Source organism: Xiphophorus hellerii, chromosome 9, assembly GCF_003331165.1.
Source record: "Xiphophorus hellerii strain 12219 chromosome 9, Xiphophorus_hellerii-4.1, whole genome shotgun sequence".
Lineage (NCBI taxonomy): Eukaryota > Metazoa > Chordata > Actinopteri > Cyprinodontiformes > Poeciliidae > Xiphophorus > Xiphophorus hellerii.
In genome coordinates this window covers 1,380,855-1,408,410 of record NC_045680.1, presented here as the reverse complement: position 1 = coordinate 1,408,410, position 27,556 = coordinate 1,380,855, and the positions used below count along the sequence as shown (strand labels likewise).

Genomic DNA, 27,556 nt, shown 5'->3' with positions numbered 1-27,556 from the left:
CTGATAAATATGATCCCTTTATTCTGTGTCTTTTTTTAGATTTTTGAATAAGCTACCACATAAGTTTTATTAATTGTTGTACAGTTTGCTTCATACAGTGTGGACTTTTATTTCATTTTTTTACTTCCTTAAAGAGCCTTAAAAATCAGCTTTGAACCACAGGTGTCATATTTTATAGCCAAGTAAAATAGATTAAAAAACCTTCTCTGGTTGTAAAAATGAAATTGTCTCAATTCTGGGTAGATTGAATGTTTCTGCTGAGGAATTTCATCAAATACTGGGAAAAACCCAAGCCAGGATTAAAACCCAGAACCTTTTTTCTGCAAGACAAGAGTCTTACTAACAGCACTTACCATGCAGACTTTCACATTTGTAAGCAAAGTTGTGAAATTATCATTTGGTTTTTACTTTGGACTGCACTGGAGACAAAATAGTTACCCTTGTAATTTATTCCTAAAGAAAAATTGCTGCCGCTTCCCGAAAATTACTATTTTTCACATACAAAATTCTTGTTTGTTTTAATTTCATAGCTTTTACAGTTTTAGTTTAACATTTTCTATTTTGGCTATTTTTCATGTGCAAAAATCTGATAATTTTGATAACTTTAAATTGGGGGGGGGGGGGGGGGGGGGGGGGGGATTAGAAATATAACTTAATATTGATGAAAAAATGCAAGTTCCATTGGCAGATTATTTCTGTTGCACTTATAACATGGGAAAAATATCTTGCTATAAGTGAAAGAATCTTCCAGTGGAACTAGAACCGGGTTGCTAGGTAACACGCTGGGCTTGGCTGGGGTTGCTAGGTAACGGCCCCAGTAGTACTTTTCAATCAAAAATAAGAGATTATTGAATTAAAAGAAGCTCCTAAATCTTTTTGTAGATAATATTGATGTGCTTAAAGAACTGTGAATAACTTGGTGGTACTTTATTGTGGTTTTGAACCTCAGTTCAATTAATGCAAAAAAAAATTATATATATATATATATATATATATATATAATTTTCAGGTTTATATCAGGTTCATATATATATATATATATATGAACCTGATTCTCAATTATCTTAAATTAAGTTATGATTTTTTTTGTTGCTTATTTTCACTGGAAATAAATCTGCGTCTTGAACTTTACTCCCAACCAGATAGTGACTTCATTTGAAAAGTTAAAGGAAACAAAACAGAAAATTTGGATCTAAAAAATGACATCTTACTTAGCTGAACCTTTCTCTGAAGGTTATAATTGTAACCACAATAGGAAACATAAATGCTATTCACTATAAGCTAACCTTGCCTGGCACCTCTCCTCGTTTCCTCCCATCTCATCTGCTCCCCTTCAGACAGCGTGGTAGTCCAGATGGTCCCGTCTGTTGGGAATAATAATAGCAGACTAATGTAATGTTAACAGTGGCAGTACGTGAATGTAAAATTGTTGTCTCATTAGCATTAGCATGCTGTTACCTCTGTGTCAGGCCAGAGAATACACATAAAGGGGAGTCTGGTTTTCTGCAGTAGAGAAGCTGGGATCTATAAAAATGTAAAAATATTGTTGACATACTTTTCTAGGTGATTAATTTCAAGCCTTCATCTTTAATTTTAATCATAATTTAATAAAGACTGAAGCTAGCCATTCACTTGGTATTGAAATACAGATCCAAATTCAAATTTACAAAAGTTTTTAAAAAGTTTGTTTAGATTTTTAAAACAAACTTATACACACTTTCTTTGCATGCTGGTGAGTTTTTATTTTATGCATTGTGCAGAGTGAGTAGAGCACCCAAAAATGCTGCTCAAATAAGAGTAGAACTACGTCAACATATTTTTACCAAAAGTAAAAAGTAACCATCCAAGAAATTACTCAAGTAAGACTAAAAAAGTATTTGGTAAAAAGTCTATTCAAGTACTGAGTAACTGATCAATCATTTCATATTTATAAAATGACATAACCAGATGGATCTAAATAAGAAGTAATGTGGAAATGTTGGTATTTTAAGGACCAAAATGACAATTATTCATATAAGTAACAGAAACTGACAAAATCAGGCAAATTATTATTTTTTTCCAAATCAGTTTTTCTCAATAAAAAAACTTAGAAAACGTTTTAAAAAACTGCAGGTGTGTATCTGTTTCTAGTGACTTTTTGGTTTAAACATGTTTTTTTTACTTCAGTGGGTAGAAAATCCAGAAATTTTACTCAAGTAAGAGTAGAAATGCTTCATAATAAAATTACCCAAGTAAGAATAAAAAGTACAGCATTCGGAAAATACTCCTAAAACTATTTTTTTCAAAACATAATTGAGTACAGATAGATAGTTACTACCCAACTCTCCTTGTGAGTTTCTATTATAATAAAGCAGAATTTTACAGGAGGCTTAATGCTGATCTTTGATTAGATATTAAAATGATTTTGTTTCTCGTTTCAGTCTTAAAATTAATTTCCATTTGTAGAGAGGAATAAGGTTTTAAAACTGCCACAGACATACTGCATCTTGCAGAATGACGTTTTTCCTTTTTCGTGTTCTCTCTTGGTTTTCTTCAGCCTATCTTTGTTGGAAGAGTTGGACTGCAGCTGTAATGAGTTGGAGTCGTTGCCTCCCACCGTCGGCTACCTGCACAGCTTGAGAACTTTTGCTGCAGATGAGAACTTCCTCACACAGCTGCCGCGGGAGGTGAGCTAATTCATGTCCGCTTTAACATTGACATAATGCAGAACTCAGGTTAAACAACATATACGATTTTAGTGTAATCAAAAAATAATTGGAAATATTTAAAGGGAACCGACTTTGCAAACATCACATTTTGAACATTTTTGTACTTCCCACTTGAGTCTCTATTGCTTCTGAAAACGGTTAATGTAAAAATTAATTCATGTTTTTTGTCTGAAAATTGAGGTGATTTCTGAATGCAGTTGGTTGCAATGGGTTTACATTCATTTATTCTTGAATATAAATGGATGCTGCACATATTTATACATTTGTATTTGCAAAAACCTCTGCACCACTTTGCGTAGCTCTAACGTGCAAAATCGCTATGCATACAAAAGTAATCCTTTGTCACTTAAACAAAAAATGGAGCAAACTTTTAATTTGTTCTGATAATGTGTGTGGGTGTGTGTGTGTGTGTGTGTGTGAACTTGTGTTAGATCGGTAACTGCAAGAACGTGACGGTGATGTCACTTCGGTCCAACAAGCTGGAGTTTCTGCCTGACGAAATCGGACAGATGACCAAACTGCGCGTGCTCAACCTCAGCGACAACAGGTACCGGCGTGAGCGCGTCGTCACGAGGCAAAACTTTCTCAATGGCAGCTCCACTGCTTTCCTTCTCACTGCTGAGGCGGCCTTTGGTTGCCGTGGGAACCGGCGAGCGTGTTGCATGCTCTGCAGGCTGTTCAGTGCGTGGGAACACGAAACATCTCTATTCTTTCCCGCTCCCTCCTCCCCTCCTTCTTTCTCTTTCTTTCTTCCTCGTAGGTTAAAGAATCTACCGTTTACCTTCACCAAGCTGAAGGATCTGGCAGCTCTGTGGCTCTCAGACAATCAGGTATCTGTCCTTTACCCTGCAGGAGAACACACCGGCGAACCCATAAGGACCCCCCACATGTTATTGCTTACATCCGGAAAATTTGCACAACGCTGGAGAGCAAAAAGACAATTATATCCCATGCCATTCATAACCGCGCTGCCGCGGCAGAACAATTCCATTAACTAAATGTAGCCTGGACGTGCAGGTTTTATTCATTTCGTGCTACGCGCCACAGTAAACAGAGAAATAAAGCAGAAAAAACGCTAAAGAACAACTCAAAAATACCTTTTTTCTCGCTACACGCAGACTCGTTGCCATAGCAACTGACGGCACTTTATGTTTCACTCAAACATTTCCCACACATAGAACGGCACATTCAGTCCGTTACAGTTTCATAATACTTATTTTGCAGTTACTACTAAGTGATCACTGTGGTATTAGATTAGCTACTCTTGCTATAAGCTAAGCTAACAGAGGTGGCTGATTAGCTAATTTAAACACCTGCTCTGCTGATGATCTGTCAGAGGTGGTGTTTAGGTCGCCTTTTTTTAATTTGTGTCAATTATGTCAAGGCAGACATATATTTCCATTTTTAAAATTGATACTAATGTATTCATACGCTTCCACAAATTTCAATTAAGACATTATTAGCATATTACATATATTACTGATCATGCACAGTAAGGTTTCATTAAAGGGCTGCTGGTTATTTTTGGTGTCAGTGCTCTCTGAATTGATATTTATCATATTAGTGTTAACAAAATATTAATGACAAATTCAATAAAATTAATTTGTAATCTAAAAGTGACCCAAGATTTGGTCCAGCTTGTTTCCTCAAACTGTAAAAAGTGAGTGGAGAAATGAGAGTTTGACCGTTTGTTTCTGTTTTTCAGTCCAAAGCTTTGATCCCGCTGCAGACGGAAGCCCACCCTGAAACCAAACAGAAAGTTTTGACCAACTACATGTTTCCACAACAGCCCAGGCATGACGAAGGTAGAAAATATCTGTTTTTATGTCGCGTAAAGTTTGAATGTTGTCAAGGAAAGCTCACGCAATATTTTTGGTTTGGACAACATCACTGGGTGATCTTGAAATATTGATTGATTTTTCCCCAAATCTTTTAAAAAATATTCAACTGAAACAGCAAAACTTAAAGTTACCAGTGGAATTAAGATGTTGAAGCATCCACAGTACTAGTTATGTTTTATCCTCGTATTTGCTGCTGTAAATATTCTTTCCTTATGTCTTTACATTGTATATCAATGAATTATGTTAAGACTGTTTTGGATGGTTTTCAGCATCGATGCTCATGTAATTCCCTTCAGGCTCACAAATCATTGTTTTTTAAAAATTGCTTCACAAATATTATAAAGTGTGCGAGTAACAAATAGCTGCTGCTGCTCTCAAAACGCTGAAATCATAATTATCCCTATAGTTACACAGATGACTTAATATTTTCCCAGATGACCTCTCCAAGGAATTTAGGTTTAGTTTTTGAAGCAATTTTAGAACCAATGATGACTGATGTCAGAAGGTGAAAACTAACACAAAACTAAACTAGAAGTAACTTTTTTAGCAAAATACTGGAGCATGTTTTAGGTAAATAATTCCTTAATAGTTGAACTGGCAGATTATTTCACTTATAAAAAATCTTTATTTTGTTGTTAAAATGGGAAATGCTTCTTAGATTATTATATTTTAGATTATTTTTTTCAGTTTGAGATTTTTTTTATGTGCTTCAATATGCCATAAATTTAACAAAATTATTATAGCTAAAGCTTCATCTCAACTAAGGGCCTTGGATATTTGTTAACATGATTCTGTTTCATAATGCTGAAGCAATATTATTTCAAAGCACCCATTAATGTTTACATATATATATATATATATATACATAATTATTATTATTATATACTGGATTTTTATAGCAATACAACATGATTACTTCACTTGTAACAAAACATTTTTCCCATGTTAAAAGTGAAATAATCTGTAGTAAGTACTTTTACTCTTTTTCAATATTAAGAAATGGACTTAAAACAATATTCTTTATATTGCTAAAAAGTTACTTCTAAGCATTTTTTATCTTTTTTCAAGTGTACTAAGATATTTAGACTTGAAACTAGATTTTGTGTTTTTGCAGTTTAACATGAGGTTAAATTTGGGATCTCTGACAGTTTATCTCTGTAAAATTTGCCCTCCTATCTTTTAAATGCTCCTGTGTTTCTCTGTATTTTTGCAGATTACCAGTCGGATAGCGACAGCTTTAATCCTACACTGTGGGAAGAGCAAAGACAGCAGAGGATGACTGTGGCCTTTGACTTTGAGGACAAGAAGGACGAGGAAGACAACTCTGGGAAGGTCAAGGTCAGCTTTTTATTTTTCTGATTCTGTTCATTTCTCTCTGAATATTTTGTCATACAATTTTTAGCTGTCTAGTGATAACTAGCATGATTAAAACACTGCTGAATGAATCTTAAAAAGAAAATGAACAGTGTTTAATTTAAAGCAGGGGTTTCCAAAGGGAGGCCCGGGGGCCACTTGTGGCCCCTGGACTGATTTTCTGCGGCCCCCAACTGCATTTAAAAAATGACACAAATTTGGCCTGTAAATGTAGATGGATGCTTTTAATTTGTAAGCAGGGTAAAAATTACTAACAAAATGTAAAGTACAACACAAAGTATTCATGTTTTTATAACGAAGTTTTAACAAAAGGTAAAACCAAGTTTATCCAGAGACATTTACTGAAAAGCTGCACCCAAATCAGCTTTTATTCTCTCTTAAACTTTGGCTGAATATAGCAAAATTTTTGAAAGAACCAAATCCTGCTCTTATTACTGAAAAAAATGTATCAATCAAACCCAAAAGAAACTGAAAACTAGACGTTTTTCTTTTAATACAGCAAATACGTAAAATCTGCTACAGCGTATTAGGGCCGTTGTGACAGTAACCTAAGAAATTCTCTACAAAAACAAGGACATTTGCTGGAAAAAATTACAATTTTAGATATTAAAAAATTACAACTACAACAAAACTTTTTTTTAAAATGTCTGAATTTCAAATGTCAAAAATTTTCTTTTGAAGAATCTCCAGAAGCTCTCTCTGTAGAATATTTCTGAGATTAATAACAAAATTTCTGACATTTTGGCAAATGTACTCCTTTTCTTATATCTACAAAGACCCTAATACACCATTGGAAAATCCCTTTCAAGTTTTGGATCTACAACAAAAATCCGACTGCTTTATTGTCTTGATTTTACTTTAGGGTTTTTTTGGCTACTTTTGAATCTACAATTTTGGAGAAAAAGTTTGGACCACCCTGATTTAAAGGTTTCTGTTGGCTTCAGGTGGAGATAAACCTGAAGCGCTACCCAACGCCGTACCCTGAGGATCTGAAGAACATGGTCAAATCAGTGCAGAGTCTTGTGGGTAAAAGCATGCATCCAGGACATGGGCACCAGCATCAGCTGAGCTCAGGCACTGCCACCTCAGCAGGAACCAACATGGAGCATGCACACCTCAGCAAAGAGCAGTACGAGCCTCCGTGGCCCCTGCCCCCAAAAGAGGTAAGAAAGAAGCAGAAAACTGTAGAAACTTCCTCAAAATTTCATGTCTTAATCTGAATTTTACATTGTTTTTACAAAATTTATTTATTTAAACATTACTGGTGGATCACAGGCAGAGAATTCACTATATTGCCTAAAATATTCAGAATTTTTTTTTTCAACTCATGGTATAAGGCAGATAATCTCTGAAAAATTTTAGTTCTTCTGCTTCTCCCAGTGCTAACTAGAAACAACCAATCAGAGCCCGTAGGCGGGGCTTAGCGCTGTTAGTCATGCTCATGTCCTCCCCCCTAGTTGGTATGGCCACCATTAATAAATCAATCAATTTATATGTATAGCGCATTTCAGCAGCAGGGTGGTTCAAGGTGCTTTACGTTATAGAAATACAGAATTACAAATTTATAAAGAAAACACCTTCAACCTTCATTTTGATGTGTGTCATCACCAAAAGAAACTGTTTATTTTATAGCAGCGTGTTCATGGAGATGGTTGACAGCGCTAAGACCCTCCTCCTGGCTCTGATTGGTTGTTTTTGACCGGGAGCGGTGCATTTCTTCAGACAGCAACAGCAGCTCAGGGAGGAAGTGGAGAAGTTCGATCTTTGCACAGATTGTCTGACTCATATTATACTGTAATTTGTGACAGTTTTCACAAATATGTAAAAGAAAATCATATTTTTATAAAAAGATTCATATCACTTTGTCTCTCTGTTTGCTGCTTTAACTGTTCGGTGAACGCTTTCCATAAGGTTTAGACGTTTATTTGTGAGGTCAGACACTGATGTAGTCTCATTGCAAATGTGTTTGTCAGGTTTAGATGTTGCCATGGAAACCGTTAGAGCACCTGAATTAGAACCTCTGACTTTATGATGTTGATGAAAAAATGAAACGTGTTTGACCACAGCGTGTCTTAACCTCTTACTTTGCTCAGTTGATGCAGGTGTTTGATTCATTTGACGGACGAAATGAAACTGTTTGCCAGGTGACCGACAGAGAGATGCAGGACTTCTCTCAGTCTCAGCTAATGGATCAAGGACCAATGCATAATTCTGGCATCGACATCCCCAAGAGGAAGGACAAGGAGGACTTGACAGAAAGTTCGGAGGTACAAAACTGACGCTGCTCGCTCGTAAAAACAGGAGTTAAGTGTTTACTGTGGAGTTGTTCTGTTTTTCTTGATATTGTTTAATACAAAATTCATGCAGTCTTTGAAGGGATAAAACATGTTATTATTTAAATGAATGTCCAAGAATAAAAACATGTTGATGGGTTATGATGCTTTGCTGATTATTTGAAAAAATATATATATTTATTGACACCACCCTCCATATTTATTGCATCCCTGATGTATGCAAAACTTTAAAACATATTTCCTTTTACTGCTGTTGCATAAAAATCTCATCTTTATTTAGTGTGGAAATCCCCTGTTAGTAATTGATTTAGGCAAAAAAGCAATGGCACAAAATTTAGAGGCTTCAGATTCGGATTAGCTTAATTTTTGGTAAATTTAGATTGCAAAAATAGCAGCAAATATAAAACGCTGTTTTACAAACCAATAATTTACTAAAAAAGGAATAGGCTTGTCCTATAAATCTTTCATTTCTTCTTTGCATTTTATGTTCCGAGTGTGTATGAAGTTTTGTCAGCCTGTAAATATAACATAATACAGGTATTTTTGTCTCAGCTGCTGGTCTGACTGTATGATCCTTTGTAAAATACTGTGGGAAGAAGTAATGCCCTATTGATTAACAGGAACTGTTCATCAAAAGTACTTAATGAGATTTTGTGTTTTTGCAGTGCAGAGATGCTAAGTGTAATAAATTAGAAAAAATAATAATTGTGGTATTTAATTTTGTGCTGAATAAATTCACTTAAGTTAAAGCTGGTATTCTAACTTTCAAAGTGAAATAATGGTTCATTAATTTTTTTGTTCCTTTTGCATGTCTGAACTGGGCGTATTTAGACATGCGTTACAGTGACTGAGTTTCTTTATCCTTGATCAGGACTCGATGGGCGGCTCTCCTAATGACATCCGTATCTCCGATATGAGGCCAACGCTGGTGGAGCCACCAATGTACAAACCAAAGGTGGTGCTGCTGGGGAAGGATAAGAAAGGTACTGCATCATGCAGGGATGCAATCACAAAGCTGCAAATGGTCACTTGATGGTTTTGCTTTTAGAAACTGTGAGGCATGTTGCAATGGTGTCCATCAATTAGTCACAATGTGAGGCAGATTAACTGTAACACATTACAGAGAGAGAGATTCAATGAACCTCTAAATGCACCTCTCCGTCTGGTATAAGCAGTGTTTTGTTTGCCCTATTTTAATTGACTTACCCTTAAGGCATTTCTTTCATCTGAAGGAAACAAAGCTAATTTTAGCTTGTAAAAAAAAAAAATCAGCCAGCTCGAAATTATTTATTTAGAGCTTTAATCGCTTCTTCCAAGGAAGAGTTCTTTTCTCGTTCTCTGGTACAAACAATAGCTTCATCAGAGCTCTTTAATGTGAGCTCTACAGGGAATAAAAAACCCAGACAGCTCATCTGCTTTGCTTCATATTTGGTTTCTATGTCTATCTACAGCGGTTCAGTCAGTGAAAAAATAAGGAAAGTCTTAATTTATTCAAATTTACAGCTGTGAAAACATTCCTTAAGAGGGACGATTGATGATAAATTTACATACTTCCATTTGCGTTTTTACTGCTTCTGAAAACCGCTTAAACAGTTAAGAAAAGCCATTTTTTGGCAATAAGTTCATGTTTTTTGGTGTCTGAATAATGCGCTGTTTCAAAAACTTCCGGTATTAGCAGGCACCTCCCCTCACCTGGCAACCCAGCCTGTTACCTAGCAACCCAGCAAAGCCTAGCCCGTCACCTAGCAACCAAAGAACTGAGACTAAAATCTCAGTGTGCAAGAATTATTTTGTTAAAAAATTTAGTGACCGATCATAACCTGTTCAGGGAAGCAAAATAGGTCACCTGTAAATATCTGAAATAGTTTATTTTTAGCTCAGAGGCGATCAGAGCATCGGAAAACTGCACTCAAGTAAGAGCAGCAATTCTTCAACTTATTTTTACGCTAGTAAAAGTAAGAAGTATCCAAAATTACTCAAGTAAAAAGTAAAAAAGTATTTGTTAAAAAGTCTACTTGAGTACAAAGTAACTCATCAAATTATCAATCATTTAATTTTTTTAAATTACATCATCCAAAATATAAAGTTAGGTGGAAATTTTGGTTTAACACAAACTGCAGGTGTGTGTCTGGTGTTTTGTTTTTTTTTTTGGTTAAAACATTTTTGTTTTTCATTCAGTGGAAAGAAAATCCAGAAATTTCACTCAAGTCACAGTAGTGATACTTCATAGAAAATTAACCAAATAAAAGTAAAAAGTACAGCACAGTAAAAATACTCTTAAAAGTACATTTTTTCAAAAAGGTCCCTCAAGTAAATGTAACTAGTTACTACCCAACTCTGCTTAAGCCTAAAATCAAACAGTAAAAACTACCAAAATGTGACCTTCAGCAGCACAAAGCTATTTATTCTGTTATTAGAAGTGTTGTAAGACATTTTAGAAAGAGACATTTGTTCTTCTGTGTCCCCGTCCAGAGTCGACAGACGAGGAGGTCGATAAGCTCCACTGTCTGAACCACAGCGGCTCCTCGGCCACCTACTCCGACTACTCACCCTCACAGGGCTCCTCGGGCTCCTCCAATCCATCCGCCAACACACACTCTCACACACACCCTCATGCGCACGCACACACTCCTGCCCTGCCCGCCCCCAGTAAGGACCAGGCCCCTCAAACACACTGGACCAACAGGTAAATACACCGGCTTCATGTTCCACGGCAAAAACAAAACATCTTGTGGAGTACTTTTTGTCTCGTTACTAGAGACGAAACATCTTGGTTCACTTGAAATAAGACAAAAATAACTCAAGTGTATTTTTGAGTTAGTACTTGCTAAATATTGATGATAAAATACTAACTCCACTGGCTGATTATTTCACTTCTACATGAGGAAAACGTCTTGTTAGAAGCAGTGGCGTTGCAAGATCTATTTTATGGGGGCTCGAGCCCCTTAAAATCCCCCTTGAATAATTTGGTGGGGTTTTTTGTTGCTGCTATAATTTTTTGTTTGCCATCAAGTTTAATATAATGTTGCCAGAATATCAGTTTAAAATGTCATTTTTAAATTAAGTATGATCATAAATCTGTCAGTTTCCCTTTACTATATATTAATATAGTCTGGGAAATATAGCTGCACTTACTTAGAAGGTGAACAACATTTGCATGTTGGTAACATTTGCTTGGAAATCATTTTATCATATTGATTAACTGTTTATAATCATATTTCATAACATTTTTAGAGGCTTCTGTTACTCTGAATACTATTTTAAAAGTAGGAAAGCAGCTTGTTTGTCTTTGTTGCTGTTTGAGAAATGTTGTCCTCGCCCGTTTATGTCCTGGGGTCTAAGCCCCCCTGGTGTTTAAAACCTAGTGACACTCCTGATTATAAGTGAAATAATTCGCCGTTTTCATTAATATTAATGAATTATTTACTTAAAACAAGCTCATATATCTTGCTAAAAAGTCACTTGTAAGTTAGTTTTGTCTTATTTCAAGTGTTTTAGAGTATTTCCACTAGAGACTCGACTGATACTTGGTAAAATTGTGTGTTTTGCAGTGTATGTTCTCATCAAACATCTCATCTATTATCATGTTTTCTCCTGCAGTTTTCTACATCTCTTGCATATCTCACCCATCTATCAACTCGCTCCATCTTTTCTCTTCTCCCTCCATCTTTGTGCAAAGATGTTTGCTCGCGAAGGTCAGAGAGTCTTGTTAAGATGCTGCAGATTGCCGTTCAGTTTGTTCTTTCTCTGGTTTGAAGAGGCTTCCTGTGTGGGCTTCACTGTTTGGAGGCGCATTGCTTTTTGCACAGAGAGATGAAAAGAACCAATTAAAGAGGCATGGTTCCTCTGCGGAGGGTGTTGCACATTAATGATAGAAGCTGACGTATGTGGAACTGAGAATCGCATTAAAAATTTATGTCAAAACGTGTTTTGAATCTGGTTTTTGTCTCGCAGTAGTGAACAGCAGTAAAAAAAAATGTATCTTAGATCGCAAGCCTAATCTCTTACAAATGTAGCCTCAGATGTGATGCTTAGTTTTTATTAAAGTCAGACTGTGTATTACTAACAAATAATTTTCAATATTTTCAATAAATGTGTTTACCTGAGATTAAATCTTGTAAAAAGGTTTTTTGTAATATCTGTTTGTTAAATATATCAGGTAGCAGTTATAGTTAAAATATATAATAGAAATTCTTTAAATTTTTAAGTGAAAGTCATCAACAAATAGAAAAAGAGAAGGTGTATCCTTCCTTTATGCTTTTACAGAATGTTTTGTGCTAAAACCTCAAACTTTAGTATTTACGGTTAATCTGCTTGTGTATTTTTAAGGAGGACTGCGAAACTCTGCTTTGAGTCTTCAAAAATAAACATATGCAGATACAAAATGTGTGGAATCCCTGAAAAGTTTTATTTTTGCATCTAATAATCCTCTGCCAGTAATCAGATTTTTCTGGTGCTTGACCTTGAAAAGCTCCTGCACTAGAAACATACTTCCTCTTAGTTTCTCCTTCTTTCTATCCCACTTTTACTTTGTAATTTTTTTCAGCATTATATTAGTTATTTCACAAAGTCTGTTCAGATCTCAGTCTGTATGCTACGTTTTTTTTTTTTCTTTATTTGCCTGCATCCTCGTAAAACATATTTGTTTACAAAGATGCAAATGACAGTGAAAAGAGTTTGAAGGCACTTGCATTTGGCATCCATCCTCTTAGAAACATAATTACTCCAAACATGGTTCTTTGCCCAGTTGATGTTTAGGAGGAACATCAGAGATGGAGAGAAAGCTGTCCGGTTCCAAGTGCCAGTGGGTTGGACTGCACAGCACATGTTCAAGATTGCACTGACTGTAGTATGAAACAGTTCAGTTTGTTCTCTTTATAAGTAACTCCTAATATGTTTTATTTATTTTTGTAGACTTGCACAGTCATTCCCAAAGCCTATTGACTCCAAGCCCCTGCTGTCTCAGAGAGAAACCCCTCCATCGGGAACGCTGCAGCAACGAGGAGATCGGCGTCCACTCAGCGAGCCTTTTGATTGGTCGGAGGCTCAACACTATGACAACACGGGTTTTGACGCTGAGGAGTCTCAGATGGACCCGACGTCTTCTCATACAAGTCAGGGTAATCCGCCGCTGGGCTCCAAACCCCGCAGCCAGTCGGCTCATGGCCGCCGGCCCCTCCTCAGGCAAGATCGAATCGTAGGAGTCCCCTTGGAGCTGGATACCCAGACGCTCCCCTACCACGGTAACCAGCGCTCCACCCCGGATAACGACCCACAATCCTCTGGACCTTCTTCCCAAAATCCCTGGCAGAATTGGACCAGGACGCCCAGCCCATTGGAGGACAGGACTGCTTTCCCCTCAAAGCTGGACCTGACGCCAACCTCAAGCCCCAATCCTGACCGTAAGGACATGGACTCAAGGTGAGCGAATGGAGATGCTGACAGCTAATAGACTTATAACTAATAAACTAATACTGGTTTAATGGCTTATTAGATTAAAATTAGTTCCAATCGATTATCTGACAACGTCTGCTTAGGCCAGGGTTTCTCAAACGGTTTCAAGTTGAGGAACTCTTAACCTATTTAATAACACTCACTGAACACCTAACTTGAAATTGCCCTGCAATAACACAACATCTTTATATATACAACCTAAAATGAAAATATTTGTCTCTTAACTCACTTATTGTGTTTAAGTCGATGTGACCGGCCACTACCAAACCATGGGCAAGTCGACTTGTTTTGAGTTATTTACAGATTCTGAAAGTGTGGATTTTAATCTTTCCAATAATGTCAAACACATCTAAATAAAAACAGAAGTTGTTCTTTACTACCAAGTGTTGTGTACATTAGTAACATTTAGGGCTATTTGTAACTTAAAAGCCCGATAAAAGAATTATAGACTTGAGTTGTTTTGGCAGAAACAAAAACTATCTTCTGCACTATTAAATATAAAAGTGATCCACTCTATCAATTGTTTATCTGTTGTATTTGAGCATTATAAGCAAGAAAGGTTTTAAAAATCAAAGAAAATTTCTCACCAACTGAGACTTGAGTCCTACGGTTCACGGCACAGGAACGTTCAAAAGAATCAAATCTCTGGTGAACGACACATCAACACTCTCCCCAGTTCCCCTGTTTACTTTTTTTTCTGTTTCTGTTATAATTTCCTGTGTTTTTATTTCCAGACTGGAGCAGGGCTCAGGACCTTTGCCTGGATCCTGGACGTATCACAACAGCCAGGGGGAGCAGATCAGGAAGGATCAGCTCATCGTCAGCGGGGGAAACAAGGTCACAGTGGTGATGAGTAAAAGCTCCGACCGACTTTCCCCCATGATGAAGGAGACCAGATCCAAGTTTAAGAAGTCCCAGAGCATTGATGAGATCGACATTGGCTCCTATAAAGTCTACAGGTAAATTCAGTACGCATATTTAGTCTGTAAGTCAAGAGAGACGTCTAGAGATTCCTACAGTCAGTGATTTGTGTAAGTCTTTGGCCTCCTGATAACGATTTTAGACAATTCTGATTATGTTCATGAATAATATTCAAAACATTTCTTTATAGCCTTCCTACCATTAATTGCAGTTAAAATAATATATTATTATTATTAACAGAGTAAACTTCCCACTGTATGTGTGTGTGTGTGAGAGAGAAGCCCAATTTTCACAAATATCTCCTTTTTGTTTTGAAATTATACTGAATGTAGATAAAGTTGAGTTTCTTTCTGTAGAAAAGATCTCTAACATGATACGTTGGATCTCTGAGTTTTTTATGTTGCCTTGTATTTTCATCTTTCTTCCCAGTATTCCTATGGAAAGCTACAGTTCATCCATTGAGCAGCAGACCAGTTTGGACCGCCCAGAGCTCCCTGGTTCCATGGAGCAGACCAGCATGTCACGGTCTCAGTCTGCCCCCATGTTAGATGATGAGCTGGGCTTCCCAGGACACGGAGGCGGCAACCAGAATCAGTCGGGACAAAATCAAAAACCTGCCATTCCTCACAAGGCCTATCATTTTGACCAGAACTACAACCCCCAGGTCAGAAATGCATATATATATATATTTAAAAATATGACATTGTGGCATGAGGAAATATAGATACAGGTATGTTGCATGTTATCATTTACATCCAGAAATTTTGCACATGTGCACAACTCTGGAGGACAAAAAGTTGATTCTTTTACTTGCTGCGATAGAACAACCCAGTTGACAAAATGAAATCTGGAGACGTAAATTAATAATTAAATCTTATTAATTTAGTGCAGTGCGCCACAAAGTGAAAATAACACAGAAAACTCAAAACTGACACTCTGTCGGTTTTACACTATACACGGATCCGTTGCCATAGCAACTGACTGACAACAGCTCCACTAATATATCAGCACGTCAACATTTTACACACGAAGAACATTACATTCATTCGATTACAATTTTCCGGCTTGATGTTTATTATTAATAAGTAATCATCTGAACACAGCAGTGGTTGATTAGCTAATTTAAACACCTGCGCTACTGATAATCTGTCAGAGTTGGTGTGTGGGTTGCCTTTTAAAAAAAAGAAATTAACTGAAGCGAAACACTCCGAATTCTGCAGCACATCTACATGTTAAGATTGTCATAGTCAAGCTAGCATAACTGACTGACTTCTCTCTCCCTCGCTATTTTTTTTTTTTTAATTAAAAAAAGTGAAATGTGACACCTTGGAGCTTATCTAGTTACCATATTTTTGGCAATTAGGAGGAAATCACCACCTCTCTTTTTCCTATAGATATCACACATACAATTAAGATTTAGCTCATAATGTTGACAACTTTACAGCTTAAACCAATGGTAGCCATCATTGCCAAGCAGGTTTTTCCCTCCAGCAGGAAACTGAGGGGTGGGATTATGTCACGTTGCAACATAGTTCAAAACTTTTAAGAAATGCAGCATTTTGGGGGTAAATTCAGATAATTCTCAAATACCAAGCTTAGTGTGTCAACAATAATGCCTGAAACATTTCTACTTGACTCATTGATTAACTTTCTACCCAATCAGGTGACCATAGATCGCAGGATCCCTCCTCCATTCCCTAACACACCAGATTATGTAAACCACTCCACAAAGGCCATGGATTACTTGAGTCAACCGGGAAAGACGCTACCCAAGGAGCTTGTGAGTCCTCGGTATCGCGCGTATCCCCCGCTGGAGATGTTTTCATTCCCCCAAGCCCCAATCAACCAGGACGGCCCGTCCAGCCAGCAGCAGCAAACGATCTCAACTCAGCGCTCCAGGCCAGGCTTTCTGAGGAGAGCCGACTCTTTGGTGAGCTCTACTGAGCTTGCCTTGTTTCGCAGAGTTCATGAAGCCCAGCAGGAGGCGCTACAAGAAGCTCAATACAAGCATCAGGTATGAGCCAGTAAAAAAACAAAGAAAATAATGCCTCTTTAAAATTCATTGCATAACATATGCAACATCAGAAATGTGTTTATATTAATCCACACAACACATATTCTGCTATAAATATATGAAAGCAATTACAGTAATCAGAAACAAACCTGTTAATCTTGATGTATTGAAGTATTTCTTTTAGTTGAGTGATAGCAAATTCTTTCTGTTACGTTTTTATGACATTCTAATTATTACAGTTTTCTTTTATACTGTTCATAAAGTGTGCTCTGCAAAAACGCAACATCTTACCAAGTAATTTTGGTCTAGTTTCTAATGCAGACATCATAGTACATTTGAAATAAGACAAACCAAACTTATAACAAGATGTTTCTCCCATTTTATAAGTGAAATAATCTGCCAGTGGACCTAGGGCTTTGTCAACAGTATTAAGGAATTACTGACTTAAAACAAGCTTTTTTTTATCTTGCTCAGGAGTTCCTTATAAGTTTTTGTCTTATTTTAAGTGTAGTAAAATATTTGCACTAGAACCTAAACCAAAAATACTTTGCTAGATTTTGTGTTTTTACAGTGTATTTTGAGAAAATCAAGTCTGTCGTCTTTTAAACCGTATTTCTGACCATTCCACCAAAAATACAATCACCTTTGTGTTTACACTCCTTCATTCCAATAGATTTAAAATACAGCAATAACATAAAGTAATTTAAATCAATGTGCACCAAATTAGCAAAATGTACATCTTTTGACAGTTTGTGAAGAATGACAGTGGATGAAGGCCACTGCAGATAAAAAAAAAAATGAAGAAATTTCCAACAGAAATCTCAGGAATTTTCTAGAAAAATACTTGGAAATTTCTGAGCTTGAAAAGTCAAAGATTTGCAAGAAAAAAATTTATTGACTTGATACAAACCCCTAAATCTTGCTGAAAATGTATTTGTAAGTTAGTTTTGTCTTATTTCAAGTGTACTAATAAACTATAAACTAAACCAAAATTACTTGGTAAGATTTTGTGTTTTTTGCAGTTTGCAGCTGATATATGAAGATTTTCTGTCTTATCAAAAGAGAAACCCATTTACATTTGTGTAAATGGTGCAAAATGTGTATCGATTCTGATAAAAACAAACTAATATAATTTATTTGTTTGGACTCAGATGGACCCGCCTCATTACAGTCGGGCTCTTGCCTACTCGTCCCCCATGGAGCTTTCTGCCCTCACCAACATGTCTGACAACCAAAATCAGATGATGCACAACAAGAGAAATGGTCGCTACGACGACGACTACACCACTTACCAGGAGCAGAAGAAGCCCATGATTGGTTATCCGACCAAAAGTCTGACTCAACGTCGCCCCCTGTCTGCTAGGAGCTACAGCACCGAAACGTACGGAGCATCTCAGGTAACGCGAAAAAATTTGCTTTAGCTGCATCTCTTTTTCCTTATAAGCTGGGTTTTGAGTTTTTGATTTTATCTATATTTAAATCAGCTTTATATATAATTAGATATGATATATAATTTTTGTTTTAGTTAAAGTGAAAGCAGTTTTTCCATCTACAAAACAAGTTATTGTTTTTCAGTGCTTTCTACTGTTTGTATGATTTTCTTTCTCAGCAGGTCACATTTGCTTATCAGTGGAAATTTTCTACTGATAATTATGTGGCTCCTACCTCTCATTATAGCAGTATTATAAAATAAATAATAAATATTGCTTCCTACAACACATGATAACAAAATCCCATGGAAATAAGACAACTGTAATAAGATACTTTTACAGGAAAATGAAAACACATTTAAACATTTATATTTTTTGAAATATAAATGTTTTAGATTTAGATTTTAAAAAATAGACACAAATTATTAGGATCTTTTTAGAGTTGTACTGTAATAAATCCTAATAACAATATCTGAAGTATTGCAGCAACTATAGATATGTTTATATTTTCTTTATCACATGTATCATTTTAAAGTAATTCACTGTCAACTAATGCAGCTGATCATCTAATGCCCACACATCTGTTTGTTGGACAGCAATAGATCCTTCTGTTGAGTTTTCAGTAAGTTAGCCTCACCTGTAAATATAAATGATTTAAGTAGTTGGAGGGATTCATACATAGACCAATGTTAGGGTTTCCCCTAGAAAACTTGCTAAGCCCGGTGGTCGGGGTGCCAAGGCGGTCCACCGTGTTTTTGTGTTAAAAGATGTTAAGTAGAGAGGAAATGTAAAAATATTACTGGGTAATTATATGTTACTGGAAAACATCGCCAGTGAAACGTTATTTAAACCCACAACTAGTCTGAAAAACAACCAATCAAAAAATCCATTTAAAATGAATATCAAATATTTCCACTTCTGTTTAATCCAAATTAAGTCAGCTGCTCCATCAGGCCCCCAGGGCTCCAGGGGCCCCATAAATGCTAATATTTTAACACAGACCACAGATACATAAATGTAACATTTATTTATTGAGATTACCAGTGGTGTTAAAGGAGCTGTCAAGCGGTCAACCGGGGCCATACATAAACTTTACAGGGAAAACAGAGCCACACGCTGGGCAGCGTGTTGAGATGTAAAGGTCGCACATAATACACAAAGATAAATCATTCTCACCGCTCGCTCAACGCACACCTCTGAATTTGCTACTACAAGTTATTCCTGTGGTTCATATTGCTGCGCAACCAGAGCTAACCCGGTGGGTTTTAAACTCTTACCTTGAGTTCTTCAAAGAAACATAATTTCTCACAGGAAGTTGATGTAAATATCCATACAGGTCAGCCTTTGCGTGATCCACGCTGAGGGAAAGCAGCGGCAGCGCTCGAGGCCACCAGGCTTATAATACACTGGGGGAAACCCTGGATGTAAACATGGATTGTTATTCATAAAATTAAGCAAAACACTCTTGAGGTGAGGAATACTTTTTTATTTCCTTAGCATGCAGAATATTAGATCTTCTTTGGTGTTAATTAGTTGGAGTCGGCCTGTTGAAGCTTCCTTTCAGCCAGCTGACTGGCAGAATGTTGCAACAGATACAGAAGAGTCAACTTTAAACTAGTCAGAGAAAACACATTTTGTAGCATTTCATTAGCTAGCTATTTGGCTAGCACTTGCTGTCTGAAATAAGAGCCCAAAAATATCTTTGCCATCTTCCATGAATTAGGTAATAATCTTGCAACTATAGTAAAATTTTACTTCTTTTGATGCTGTTCAGATTCCTGAACTCAAGCATATGTAGTTGCTTATAAGTGTAATAATTCCTGGAACACGCAGAGAGATGGCCTATTTTGGCAGAGAAGTTTAAGGATCTGGGATTACAACAGCTTCTTGATTCTTTCCTTTAATCATCTCGGTGCGAGTGAGCAGAGCGAGGATGGTGTTCATTGCTGCTTCCTTGTTTTTAAGACCCACTCCTTCATAAATAATCCCTTCAAGATATTCTGGGTTCGTTACAAGTCAGATGTTCCTAAAATACCCACAGAGATGTGTCCGACAGCATACCTGATTAGATGGCGAAGCATTTCATCTGCTGTCGTTCAGCAGGAGAAAGTAGGGCACATGGTAGCTCTGTGGCTGTTTGCAAAACTCAAATTACATGTTTTTACTACAGGGCTCATTTTGTTTAAAGCTGCAGGATTTCGGTTTTATAAAAACGTATTTTTTACATATTTGTTGAAACTGTCATTGTGTCATGACAGTGAAAAAATCCAGCTCTTTTTCCTTTATCCAACTAGAAACAACCAATCAGAGCCAGGAGGCGGGACTTAGCGCTGTCAATCATCTCTGTTTTTGAGAGCATTTTCACATATTGAAACATTTAGAATATTCATACATTAAAAAATTAATTTTCCATTGGAATGTTCTGACAAATATGTTGACATATTCCAGATGTGTTCAAGTACTTCTTCAATAACTGTTACATTTATTTTGTTTGTATTAATGAACAAGACAAATCTTGATTCTCAAAATCATTACAATGACACTGTATTAGGGCCATTGTAGACAGAAGGAATGAGCCAATTTACACCACAAAACTTAGAAATTTCTAGATTAATTTAAGAAATTTTCTAGAAAATTTCTGAGTTTGAGAAGTTGAACATTTCCAAGAAAAAAACTCTGAAATTTTGTGATTATTCTCAGAAATTTTCTAGAAAAAAACATGGAAATGTCTAAGTTTCAAAAGATATAATTGTTTCTTTTTTCCTAAAAAATAATGTTGAGATTAATCGTGAAATGTTTGTTTTTACAGCAATATTTTGACTTTTTAAACACACAAAAATAAAACATTTTGAGATTAATCTTAGAAATTTTCTAGAAATAAATGTTTCCAGAATTTTTCTAGCCAATTCTCGACTTTTCAAATTTAAAAATTTTATTAGTTTTTTTTTTCTAGAAAAATTCTGAGATCTACAGGCTGATTGCTGTTATTAAAAGATAGTAGGGTTGCACTATGCTTATTGCAATAAATCAGTTAACTGCATTATAAATGAAAAGAAACTCAATCATTTCCATTCTTATGATTTATCAGTTTTCTTTTTTCTTTTTATGTTCTAGAAACTGAATGACCAAAGTTTTCAGTCTTGTGTTTTGGACTCAACTTGCTCTGTTTTTCAAGGACAAATTTCCTCACAGAAACTTTATAATTTATTTTGTTGTTTCTGTTGTTTTGTTCATTCATTGCGGATATTTAAAATGTCTTCCGTTTCCAGTGTTAAATATGCAATAGAATCTAAATGTTTGAGAAGGAGTCTTTGCATTATTACGTCTTTGCTTTTGTATTACTTGAAAATAATCTCAAAACAACAATATTATTGTTTATCGCAAAAACTTCTGGGGCAATTTATCGCCCAACATAATGTGTTATTGTGACAGGGCTAGGTTGTACCGATTGCAGTTTTCTGGCCGATTACCAATATTTACAAATGCTGACAAATTTTTTACCTCTATTTATTTACTTTATGCAATTGTTTTAAATAAATGTTGTACTGGTTTACACTCTTTTCCTCTTTTCAGTCATATTCTAAAAAATGTAAAACATTTGAAAGGTTTCTGTAGATTCTGAAAGATTTGCATCTCTATAAAAACATATTTTTTGTAACAGTTCCATCCTCTGCACCCCCGTCACTCTCTTCCCTTTGTGTTTCTACATTTTGACGCCCCGCAGGCCCGCCCCGTGTCGGCTCGCCCCACCATGGCCGCCCTGCTGGAGAAGATGCCGCCCGACTACACCCTGGCCACCTTCCCCGAGAAACCGTCTGAGGACACCATCAAAGTGAGACCCGTCGTCCCGCAGAAACCCGAGGACATCACCTCCAAGATGCCCGCCGACTGGAGGCAGCAACTCCTCAGGCACATAGAGGCCAAACGGTTGGACAGGGTACGTCCACCCAAAGCAGATGCGGTTCAACAGAAAACTTGTTTACAGCACACACACATGCAAACACACAGCATTAAGAAGCCCCCTCTGTCTGTATCCGTGTAAGTCTGTCTTGTAAGGTTGACAAGATTCGTTTTCGGCTGCATGTGTGTCCACTCCACACTGTCGCTGTCAGCCTGATCAGCCGCACACTCGTCGATGGATATGTGCTTGAAGAGTCACATTTCCTTACATTCAGTTCAGCAAAATCTCCATTCTACTAAGCAATCTTGATCCTGTCTCATTTTATCCTTTTCTTTTCTTCCCAAAGTGAAAAGTGACTAAAATATGATGGCGCATTAGGGTCATTGTAGATAGAAAAATGGAGTAAATTTCCACCAAAAGAACTCAAATATTTTTTAGATTAATCTCTAAAATCTTCTAGAAAAAACAATGAAATGTCTAAGTTTGAAAATTTGCTAGAAGAACAAAGGAATTTTGAAAAGTTGAATTTTTTTCCCTTTTGAAACTCAGAAATGTTCAGTTTTTTGTAGAAATATTTTTGAAAATAATCTCAAGAGTTCCGATTTTTTTCTCTATGTTTGAAAAGTTGAAAATTTGCTAGAAAATGCAGAAATTTTCAAATTATTATCCAACAGATTTTAGAAAGAAAGTCAGAACATTTTTGACTTTTGGGGGACAAATTTCCATTTTTTTTTTCTTTATTTCTTTTTATTATTATTAATTTCAACATTTCAGATTTTTTTTATCTATGTTTTAAAAGATGAAAATTTGCTATAAAAAACAGAAATTTTGAGATGAATCTAAAAAGACATTTTTGAAACTGAGATTTCTTTTTCTATAAATGTTTTGAGATTGATCTCAAAATTTCAGGGTTTTTTTTTTCTATGTTTGAAAAGTCGAAAAATAGCTTGAAGCTTCTCCTACCCAGGAGTTTTTAAACATTTTTTTTTTTGAAACTCAGAAATGTCCATGTTTTTTCCTCCAAGATTTCAGAGAATAATCTCAAAATTTCTGAGCTTTTTCTTGGAAATGTTCAACTTTTTAAGGTCTGAAATTTCAGGGGGGGGGGTTTCTAGAAAACTTCTTAAATTAATCTCGAAATTTCTGAGTTTTGTTGTGGAAATTGCTTCTCTTTTTTTATGTACATTGGCCCTAATACAGCGTCGCCTCTTTTCTAAAATGCCAATGATTTTTAGAAGAGAAATTTTATTTTAAATTGACAGAAAATCCCAATATAATGCTGACATTCCTTTTAATTGTTTTCACTTGTCTGAAAAAAGTTGAGGAATCCTCTAAATCACAGGCATTCTCAAAGAGGATATTTTGAAGTTTACATTGTCTTCACATCTGTATACAGATGTTAGTAAGGTTGAAAATAATAACTCCCTATACAAATATAATATATTTACTTTCAAATAATTTCTCTGTGGTACAGTTAAGGCCAAAATGATTCATACCACCTTGTTGTAGATCTAGATTTATTTGGGGAGGCATCTCTGAAAAGAAAACCAAACTATGTAAAGTCAAAATAATGCAGTTATGTTTACACTTTACCAGAAAAATGGCATTTCAAAAATCATTTATATCATTCTCAATAATCTATGGAAATGTATTCATTGGTAGTACACCAGTCCAATCCTTCTTATTATAGCTGAGCAGCTTTTTAAGTTTTCCTTACCACCGTTCTCCACTGATTTTTTGTTTTTTTCTGAATGAATTTGTGCGTCGGGCCAAATTAAAACGTGAATATTCCTTTCAGACAGAAGCAGGAGAATTGGGCAAAACAAAAAGGTTAAGGAAGGTAGACATAACTCACATTTAGTCATACAAAAAACTATATCTGGTCTTGATGATTTTTAACTTTTCCAGTAACATTTTAAAACTCTTGGTTAAGTGTGTATAAAGTCGCTGGAATGAACTGATCCACTTCCTATTTTGTCTGTATTGACCAATCACTAGCTAACATTTTTCTGTGCTTTCAGCAACTCTGCACTGTTGTTGTTGTTTTTTATATCAGTGTTGTTGTTTGTGTATTTGTTTTGTTGTGGAGCTGTGCTGGCTTGCTGCGTTGGCTCCACCCCCTCCCCCTGTCATTCACCCATGTCATGTGATGTTGTCTCCTCCAATCAGAGTGGTGTCCTAAAGCACAACACGCTCACCCTGGGCATGCTCTATCAGGGCGGGGGTCACGGCCAGGGGCGCAGCACCACTTTGAACTTTAACCTTTACAATAACACTAGGCATGAGCCCCCTGCTGGCCGCTGGCTGCCACTACCTCCGCCTCCGTCTGCCATCATCGTGAGTATCCTGATGAGAAAACTAAAACCCTGATTACAATCACTGCATACATATGATCGCAAAAAGCTTTGGGGAGCTGCAGGCGATGGTCGTTTTAACCACATTAAACGTTTTTTGTTTGTTTTTTGACTGTTTATATCATCGTTTAAACCTGCATGTTTTATCCAAACAACTAAAAGAGTCACAGGAATTCTACCTGCCATTTTCTTTTTAAATAGGACTTATATGAATCTAACATAATATTCCATAATAGTATTGGCAACTTATTAAAGTGGACTACATTTGCTGACTGTGAATTCTGACTTTGTTCTCAAATTTCTTGCTTTAAATTCAAAATTATGACTTTAAGGATTCAGCTTTTTTTCTAAAAATCTAAATTTTTGTCTCAGAATCGACTTTAGACTCCAAATTCTGACTTTTAATTCAGAATCTGACTTTTTTTCTTTTCTGAAAAACTTTGACTTTAAAATCAGAATTCTTTTTTTTTCTCAAAATTCTGGCTTTTTTCTCAGAATTTTGATTTTTGAACTGAAAAGATTAAAGTAACACTCTAATCTGTCTATTTGTGACCAGATTAGGACTATCAGGTTTAAACAGTTTTAAACCTGTTAGTTTTACTCTACAGAAAAAATATACCAATAAATTTATGACTTCTGTGGAACTAGCATCTATATTTCAATGAAAGAATTTCAAATTCTTAAAAGTTGCATCAAAGTACTTTGGTTAAGGTCTTATTTTTAAGGTATTTATAAAATAAATAAAATATTTGTTTAAGCTAAAGAGTAAAAAACCCAGACATGCTTTTCTTTGTGTTGGTAATTAACTGATTTTAGTTGGAAAGTATAATCTTCCAGCCTTAATCCTGTTAAAAAGTGTAATCTCTCCAGTTGAAGCTCAGGAGAATAACTGCTGTGAACCTTTTCAGTATTTTTCTTTCTGTCTCTATATTTCTCAGACGCCGTCTCAGCAGGCTGCAATGCTGGATAATGACCAGGAGGGGGTGACAGGGAGCAACCAGTGGGCTCCCTACTCACTCGGTCGAAGAGACGTTCCGCCTGAGAACCTCATGAAAAAGGTAATGGATCGATAAATCAGTGAATGTAAACCCTTTGAAATCGGATACGAGAAATGTAAAACCTGATTTTAGGAAACTGGCGAGTGGCAACATAGTTGTGATTGTGACTAATTGTCATTTTGTGGTGCTTGTTTCCACAGGGCGGACATTCACACAACCCCTCCCATCAGTCACACAACACCATGATCGTCACCTCCACCTCCTCATCCTCAGCCACCGTGCCTCACCGCGTTGTCGGGCAGCAGGTTTATGACGGGATGATGAACAAGGGGGGCCAATACCAACAGGGAATGTCGCTGTCAGTGGTACCAGCAGGCGGTCCGGGCCAGTACCAAGGCAACGTCTCACAGGGTAAACAACAAAACTTATCTCTATGTTATGCTTTAATGAGCTATATTTTACATTTAATGCTTTGCAACGCTGCAAAAACATAAAATCATACAATTTGTCTTCTAGTTTCTACTGCAAATATCTCACTGTACTTGACATAAAACAGGTGCAGTGAGTAAAAGTAACTTAAAAGTAACTATTTGAGCTTATTTTAACTAAATAATTCCTTAATATTGATGAAAAACTAGTAGATTATTTTTCTTATAACAAGGGAAAAATGTCTGGTAATAAGTGAATTAACCCGCCAATGGACTTTTTCATCAATATTAAGAAATTATTTAGTTAAAATAAGCTCATTTTTATTGCTGAAAAGTTTTCTCTTATTTCAAGACATTTTCACCGATGTGCCTAAAATCAGCACTGCAAAAACACAAAACCTTATAAAGTATTTTTAATCTAGTTTCTTTGTAAATATCTTACTAGAAATAAGAGAGCTTACTTACAACTAACATTTCAGCAAGCTAGAAGAGTTTGTTTAAAGTGAATAATTCTTTAATACTGGTGAAAACGTACTACTTCCTTTGGCAGATTAATTCAGCTATAACAATAGATTTTACTCTTGTCATAAGTGAAATAATCTGCTAATAGGACTAGTACTTTTTCATCAATATTAAGGAATTATTTAGTTAAAACAAGCTCAAGAAAGTTACTTGTAAGTAAGTTTTCTTCCAAATGAACCACGATATTTTCACTAGAAACTACATTAAAGTTACTTGGTAAGATTTTGTGTTTTGCAGTGAAAAGTATCAATATCCTTTGACTTCTCTAACATTTTGTCATATTATTGAAGTATTTGTAATTGATTGAATGCAAAATACTTCATATTTGTGATGTGGAAGGAAATTGAATGGTTTTGTAATAAGGAACACATTAAGAAATCATGTTAAAAGTCCAACATTCTTCATATTTAAGTCAATAAGAACTTAATTGATTTATTATAATCTTACTCTATAATCTTAAAAGTGTTTTTAAAAAAAATAGTCTTAAAGAAAGACTATAGTTGGTGTTTGAGTATTGTTAATAGTGTTTTCCAATAACTGCCTGGTAAAGTTTTTACATTTTTTGTCAACTTAGCAAGTTTTCTGAGGGAAACCCAGAATTTTAAATAAGAAACCAAACTTTTATTGGTTTTTGTTTTGTGTTTTCCTCAGGCCTCCCCTCCCCTGGCCAGGCGTACCCCAGTGGTGGCCTCCCCATGGCGCTGTCATCATCTGGAAACCAATCTCAGTACAACCCCCACACCTCCCATCAGCCGGCTACCAATCCGCAGTACCACGTGAATCAGGGCATGACCCACAGCAACCAGGCCGTCATGGCGACCCACACCAACCCCCGGCCTCAGAGCGCTCGCTGCCTGCTGCAGACTAAAGGCCAGAAAAGCACGGATGGTTTCCAAGAGCAGGTATGGAAGGTGCTAGGTGCTTGTTCTGCTGCTAAGCACACAGGAAAACCACAAGTAGTTAGCATTTATCAAATACAATAATGGCTGATTCTCCCAAGCAGATTTTGATGCAAAAACATAAAGTCAGTCTTATCAAGTATATTTGGTCTCGTTTATAGTGCAAATGTGTCAGCATACTTGATTTAAAACAAAACTAACTTCTAAAGTAACTTTTTAGGAAGATATAGAAGGTTGTTTTGTGTAAATAATTGGGGCCTGCCATGCAAAGCAATGGCAGGAACCTATTACTATTGTCGGAGAGAAGCGTCTCTTTAATCTTCTTTATTTTTCTTCCGTCACCGTTAATGCGGCTCATACCGCTGGGTGCACACCTACAAATGAGGTATCAAAACGTGCAGAAAATTCACGCCATTGG

At 36.2% G+C, this 27,556-nt stretch overlaps 1 protein-coding gene across 11 annotated transcripts in view; it reads left to right on the top strand.

Annotated features, from left to right (window-relative positions):
- Window positions 1–27,556, top strand: part of lrrc7 (leucine rich repeat containing 7) — a 140,233-nt gene that overhangs the window by 98,126 nt on the left and 14,551 nt on the right. For 6 of the 11 annotated variants that reach the window (XM_032572759.1, XM_032572757.1, XM_032572764.1 and 3 more), the window contains 19 exons: window positions 2,537–2,666; window positions 3,140–3,255; window positions 3,469–3,538; window positions 4,414–4,513; window positions 5,763–5,887; window positions 6,868–7,086; window positions 8,017–8,190; window positions 9,089–9,200; window positions 10,690–10,903; window positions 13,132–13,638; window positions 14,406–14,630; window positions 15,022–15,256; window positions 16,256–16,606; window positions 17,758–18,003; window positions 21,761–21,973; window positions 24,107–24,274; window positions 25,230–25,349; window positions 25,490–25,700; window positions 26,891–27,141. In XM_032572759.1, coding sequence (XP_032428650.1) covers window positions 2,537–2,666; window positions 3,140–3,255; window positions 3,469–3,538; window positions 4,414–4,513; window positions 5,763–5,887; window positions 6,868–7,086; window positions 8,017–8,190; window positions 9,089–9,200; window positions 10,690–10,903; window positions 13,132–13,638; window positions 14,406–14,630; window positions 15,022–15,256; window positions 16,256–16,606; window positions 17,758–18,003; window positions 21,761–21,973; window positions 24,107–24,274; window positions 25,230–25,349; window positions 25,490–25,700; window positions 26,891–27,141 — 3,787 coding nt within the window. The remainder of the gene's footprint in view (window positions 1–2,536; window positions 2,667–3,139; window positions 3,256–3,468; window positions 3,539–4,413; window positions 4,514–5,762; window positions 5,888–6,867; window positions 7,087–8,016; window positions 8,191–9,088; window positions 9,201–10,689; window positions 10,904–13,131; window positions 13,639–14,405; window positions 14,631–15,021; window positions 15,257–16,255; window positions 16,607–17,757; window positions 18,004–21,760; window positions 21,974–24,106; window positions 24,275–25,229; window positions 25,350–25,489; window positions 25,701–26,890; window positions 27,142–27,556) is intronic. The other 5 variants (XM_032572758.1, XM_032572756.1, XM_032572766.1 and 2 more) reach the window with 3 other exon arrangements.